Below are 6,315 nucleotides of genomic sequence, written 5' to 3' on the forward strand. Positions count from 1 at the left end.
AGACAAGATATGCATATTGTATTGATGATTTATGGATGATTCGATAAAAGAAATATTCCATGAGTTACAGTAGTTCCAATTAATATCTCCCCCCCCCCCCCCATTCAAGAAATATTACCTAACTTGACCAATTCAAAGTAAAATGAAAAACACACCTTTTTCAAATTGGGGAATTGAGTCAAATCTTTAACCCTTTGTGCGCTGATGTTGCAATCTTGCACACTCGTACAATTAAATTCAACAATCGTAATACAATGTAATTTGTTTTCTCTCCTACCTTCAAATTATATAAGCTAATAAAAGGCAATAGTTTTTTAATAACATCTATATAATAACAATAATAATGAGTATCAATGGTGCAATATAGAAATCTTGGAAACAAATGTCATTATTATCCCCCCAAAATTAATTCAGCGTGCAAAAAGTTAAACATTCTACAATATTTTTTATCATATGTTTATTTTGAATAATTTAGTGTGTTTCATGTCATTTCCTTCATGTTCATTTCATGTTATCTTTCTCTCAATCATCGAGTAATTTATTTATTGTATATTATTTTCTCAGAAACCAACTCCCAAAGCTTTGAAAACCAAATCATCTCTGAATGCAGCAGAGAAGAAACAGATACATGTAAGTCTTGTCAATAATTCACTTTAACACGTTTGGCAACAATAATACATCATCTGTCGTGTGATAAAGATTTTATACTATTAAACTCGACTTCTTTGTATTTCTTCTTTTTAAAACATTGAATGAAAGCTGTATAAGCTATATCTCCTGCCAAATCTTGTGAAGTTATAGATTCTTTTTTTATAAATTTGTATGTTCTTATTTACATCGTCACTGTACATTGAACCAAAGAACTGCATGATATACCATAAATTGAACATAAAATATTTGACATTATATAAATAGAAGAAGAAAGAATATTCGATTCATATTCAATAGTAGCAAACATAGGGCCTAATTTGACTTTTCATTCTTCTTTTTGTAATTTTTCCCCCAAATACTCTTTTTAATATTTGCTCTCCATTTTATTTCTTTTAAGAATATTTCAAATATTTCTTAATTTTTTTTTTGGTGAAAAATTGTATAAGAAGCTAAATTAATTGGTACACTAAAGAAAGATATAGATATCATCAACATAGAAATGTGTCAGTGGTATATTTTTCTTCCCTGAAAAGTTGACTATTTCTAAAAAGAATATTTTGATTATCATGTTGAAGTTTTATTAAGGGTGGAAGCTTGTCATCCTTACAAAGAATTTTTTCGTAAAAAAACAACTAATTTTGCATTATACATTTATTTGTGCTGTATGATAATGACTTTTGTGTATCTTTATTACAATTACAGTAAATCTTTTATTTGATTATCAGGTATACAAATGTAACCAAAAAGTTTAACAGAAAACTGATCCATTAGTAAATTTGGTAGTTAAAATTTATAATCAATCAACACAGTACTGTATAATCATATTATATGTATTTGCAAAGTTTTTGAAATTTTATTTTGTTGTTGCTTTAGGAGAAGCACCATCTAGCCTCCCTGCCAGCTGGCTGGTTCTACAATGGTAGTCAATATGTCAGCATGACTGGAGAGAAGACTAGCACACACCCAGGTTAGGAAATATTTAATCTGTAAGCCTGCAGAAATGTCAGAATTCAGTCATCAACAGTTAAAATGTTTTCCTACTTTTTGTGGTAAAAATGAGACTTGGCAAGAGAATATCTCTTTGATACATTTTCCTCATGTTGCTCTCAGAAATCTTGCTTTTCCATTAGCAGTTACTTGGAGAAATACTCGGAGGGCAGAATTACTCTATTTTGTTTATTCAAACGCTTTGGGAATGCTACTTACACCCCCCCTTCAAGAAAATTTGTGCCATAACCCAATCCAAAACCCATAATTCATTTTTTTCATAGTAATTCAACCCCCCTCCCCCCCCCCCAAAAAAAAAAAAAAGTTAAGTGACCCCAATTTTCCTAAATTTTTTTCTTGATTGAAAAAAAAAATTATAATACCGGTACATGGTGAAATATCTTTATTTCTATATCTTGCCTAAGGGCGATCCCATAAAATAGTCAAGCTTTTTGTACGTCCGACCCCCATTTTACTCTTAGTCTTATTTCACTTCATAAACTGACCAAGTCATGGTCCTTTTGAGAGCATTACAGACTGTCAAAAGAACAAGAAATCAGAGACAGAAAATTTCATGAAGGTCCCACATATAGGGGGTCGGATATACATATTTTATGGAATTGCCCCCCCCCCCCTCCCTCCTCGGGAAGGGAGATTTACTTTTGATTGTTATGAAAGTGAACCCTCCTTCTCTCTCTCACTCTGTCTCATTCTTTCTTTCACTCTCAAAACATACCTACCTACCTACCTTCTAAATCATTACAGAAATGGACAAGTTCATATCAGAGTTTGTGGAGAAGAGCAACATTGCAATCAAGGAATACAACGATGGCATAGCTGCTCAGGAATACAGGGATCTATTCCAGTGAATAACAGTGTATATCTTCAGGAAGTTACCTCATCAGTTATCAGGCCTAATTAAAGGGGAAGTTCACCCTGACCAAAACTTTGTTGTATAAAGAGCGGAAAAAGAATAATATAAAATATTCATTTACAGCTAAGCCCAGCGCACACTATGCGATTCGTTGCGATCCCAATTAAAAAAAAATTGCATTAACATTTCATATGAACATTCCAACCCATAAAATCTTAGCAATCAGTGTTCGAAATAGTGGAAGGATTATGCTGAAATCGAAATTCAGTCTAGTTCGAGCCTCGATGTAGGAATAAAGAAACTTGAATTCCAAATTTTAATGTCATCATCACATGCGACATGAAGCCAATTTGGACAATACTCCAGCCACAGGGCTTGCCGCAAAGCAAAATTATGATTTTGTTATTCCTAACATTACGCCGAATTTCAAAGAAAATAATTTTGCTTCTTGGAACTTTAACATTTAATGCAAATTGCAATTTATTGAAAAATTGCATGGCATTGCGTTGCATAGTGTGCGCTGGGCTTAACAACTTTAGTACTTCGCCATAATGGCAATTACCATGGTAACAGGGCTCAGCAGCCAATCATAATCAAGGTTTCCATGGTAGCTGCAATAATGGCTAAGTTACCACAGTTGGAAGTATTCATAAAAAAGGCCAGATTAAGAAATTTCATCACCTCCTTACCTTATCTAGTTAACTCCATTCAATACATAAAATGGAAATTTGCTTTTGAGATACTGGCAGTTCTTTTGCCATGTCATGTTTCTATAAAATAACCTTTGCCACATGGTTTGCTGATGTGTACCTTAAAGAGGTTATATATTTACGAAATGATTGAAATTAATTGGAATTGATTGAAACATTTTATCACCTCCATACCTGTAAACTCCATTACATAAACTAGAATATGGCATTCAGTGCAGGGGTGAGAAGAGTTCAAGTTACACGCTTTTAGGGCCTAAGAATGAATAAAAAATTCTCCCTTAGTTTATTAGTGGGGAGAGCCTGCATAGATATTTTTGCTCATGTACGTCCGACCCCCTATATGTGGGACCTTCATGAAATTTTCTGTCTCTGATTTCTTGTTCTTTTGATAGTCTGTATTGCTCTCAAATTACCATGACTTGGTCAGTTTATGAAGTGAAGTAAAACTTGAGAAAAATGGGGGTCGGACGTACAAAAGGGTTATTTTATGGAACCGCCCTCATGCCAAATTCAGTCATTTTGATTTTGGGATCATATGTGTAGCACTGGTAAAAGATATCCATGAAAGCCTGGCATGTTACAGCTTGCTGATCTGAGAGTAAGCAGATTTATCATCGTAACAAAAATAATTACCGTATATGTAAAGATGTGTATAAAATGTGTACACGACAATGGTTAATATCTTGTTTAAACTTCAAAGTGACTGGAATGCTGGTGCTAAGCGTTGCATTTATATGCTTCATACTGCATTTCTCATTGCTTTCCAGGCCATTTTTGGCTCAGTGGTAGCTTGTCGCCTCGTGAAAAAGAAGGTATTGGGTTCCATCCCCATTTGAGTCACTCTATAAAAGATTCGTTAAAAATGGGATATTCTGCCTTTTAGCTGGGCTCTGCTGGTAGAGAAGATTTTGAAATGAAGTGGCTTCTCTGGGTAATTACTCTACCAAATGTGTACTATGGAAACGTATGATTGCTTGTAAATCTATTCAGGGTCCAGAAACCAATAACATATCCTTGCAATTGATTCCTGGGGCCCGTCTTACAAAGAGTTGCGATTGATCCAGTCAATCGCAACTATGGAAAGCCAGCAAAGTCTACATATGAAATGCATGTTTGGTTAAATTTTTTCTAGATATGATTGTATATCCATTAATTTCTTGACAATTTGATGTGTTCTCCTTCGTTTACAAAGGACATTTTGCAAATTTCCTGTAGAAAAAAATTATGGCACTAATGGATTTCCATAGAGTTACGACTGATTGGATCGATCGTAACTCTTTGTAAGACGGGGCCCAGATCTGCTTCTTTCAACAAGAACTGTATTTGATACAGCCTAAATTGAGCTATCAATTGTAAAATTGCTAGAAATTTGATGTTGATAATGATTGCAATAGTTGTTTATTTTTGCAACACCCTCTAATAAGAAGTGCAGCTTGAGGTGCTGTAGGTGATTTGTTCTCAGAATGACTACCCTGTTTTTGCTGTTGGATTTCACATGTATGTTTTAAACACTTCATTATTAAATGCATATTCAAGTACAATATATTCAAGGTACATGACTTGCATGCAAATGGTGTAAATCATTCTCACTGTATAAACTGTTCATCACTTGTATGTTATTTTTCTACATTGTTTCCTACATTGCTTTTGATCTTAAAATTGTCCGTTAGCTTGTAGTCCAAGTAAAGCAAATGATGGCGTCCATACCTGAATTATGTTCATCATGACATTCAATGTTATTGCTGCCATTATTAGGATCATCAGTATACAAAATAGTACACCTGTATTTGGCCCAAAACTGTGCCATGCACATGTGCAAGACAACTGCGACCCATCCCTCTCATATCTCCACATGTATCTCAAAAAGTTTTTCGGTCAATTTATTGTCTTTGGAGCATACTGGCCGTCGATAAAAAAGTATACAAAATAGAACGCATTGGTTTTATTTTTCTGCACTTCTGAATCTAGGGCACTGTTGCCAAAATGACATCTTCGGAAAATCTAAAGCAAGTTTGCAAGCACGATGTGAGTTTGGAGAATACCCGTCATTCTGGCAAGTTTCTGTGTCACAGGATTAGTATTGCAAACGTAGAGCTGCCTACTGACTGAATAACAAAGAATGTGTTTCCACATTGAAATGTTTAATTCTCAGTGGTGCTTTAAGAATGAATCAAGACGAGTCACTGCTGTGAAACTGAAAATAATCAACATTCTCACAAGGTTTGAATTAAGTGTTTTGTATGATCATGCAGATTTTGTGGCAGAACCATAGATGTCATTTTGAATAGCTTTGTCACCCAAAAAAAATCATAAAATTTGTGACTCTACCATCCAGAAAATATTTCCATGTGCTAAATTCTAAAGTGCTTTAAATTTTCATATAATAGTTTTGAAGTCATGTTGTGTTAGAAAGAAAATAATTTATCATACATATCTGTGAGATGTAGTTAATATTTACAAGTTATATATATATTATACGTATATATGTACATATGTTAGTGGCTGAACTTACTGCCTCTCTGTAATTAAGGAGTTTGAGTGTATAGTATATACTGTGTTTTTTGTGTTCTGTTCTAAAGATATTAAGAAAAACTGAAATGAGGTCTTATCAATCCGTTTGGAGCCTAGAGGTGAGATCATTCCAATAAAGACCAATTTAAGCAGCCTTTGATATATTTATGATCCGTCCAAATGCAAGTTCATTCGATTGACATTCAGAAGCCTTGATTATCACACGTTTGATACATGTACTTCAGATAGCTTTCAAGAGAAAATCCAATGAGCATGAGCATCATTGATTTTTTTTTTCAGAGTGCACTAATGTTTGATGTGCTTTGTAAATAAATTGTTCTAAACAAAATTGAATTGGGGTAATATTTTTGGGTTTTTTTTCATGCAAGGAAATTGTGTATCGGGTTGTGTATAAGTTTTCTTGGATGAGAGGACAGAAGAGAGAGTGGGAAGCATGGGCAGAAGAGAATAAAAGCAGAGGGTAACAGAGAAGATGGGGAGAGCGAGAGAGAAAGAAAACGAGGCAGGCGGTGGGGGGGGGGGGGAGAGAGATATTCGACCTACATGTATGAATTGTTCACA

At 34.3% G+C, this 6,315-nt stretch overlaps 1 protein-coding gene across 1 annotated transcript in view; it reads left to right on the forward strand.

Annotated features, from left to right (window-relative positions):
• Nucleotides 1-6,087, forward strand: part of LOC129272701 (dynein axonemal assembly factor 9-like) — an 84,304-nt gene extending 78,217 nt beyond the window's left edge. Inside the window, exons 34-36 of the mRNA XM_064107250.1 lie at nucleotides 565-630; nucleotides 1,525-1,618; nucleotides 2,404-6,087. Of these exons, the coding sequence (XP_063963320.1) occupies nucleotides 565-630; nucleotides 1,525-1,618; nucleotides 2,404-2,507 (264 nt within the window). The 3' untranslated portion in view covers nucleotides 2,508-6,087. The remainder of the gene's footprint in view (nucleotides 1-564; nucleotides 631-1,524; nucleotides 1,619-2,403) is intronic.
• Nucleotides 6,088-6,315: the final 228 nt, after the last annotated feature.

This window comes from Lytechinus pictus, chromosome 12, assembly GCF_037042905.1.
Source record: "Lytechinus pictus isolate F3 Inbred chromosome 12, Lp3.0, whole genome shotgun sequence".
Lineage (NCBI taxonomy): Eukaryota > Metazoa > Echinodermata > Echinoidea > Temnopleuroida > Toxopneustidae > Lytechinus > Lytechinus pictus.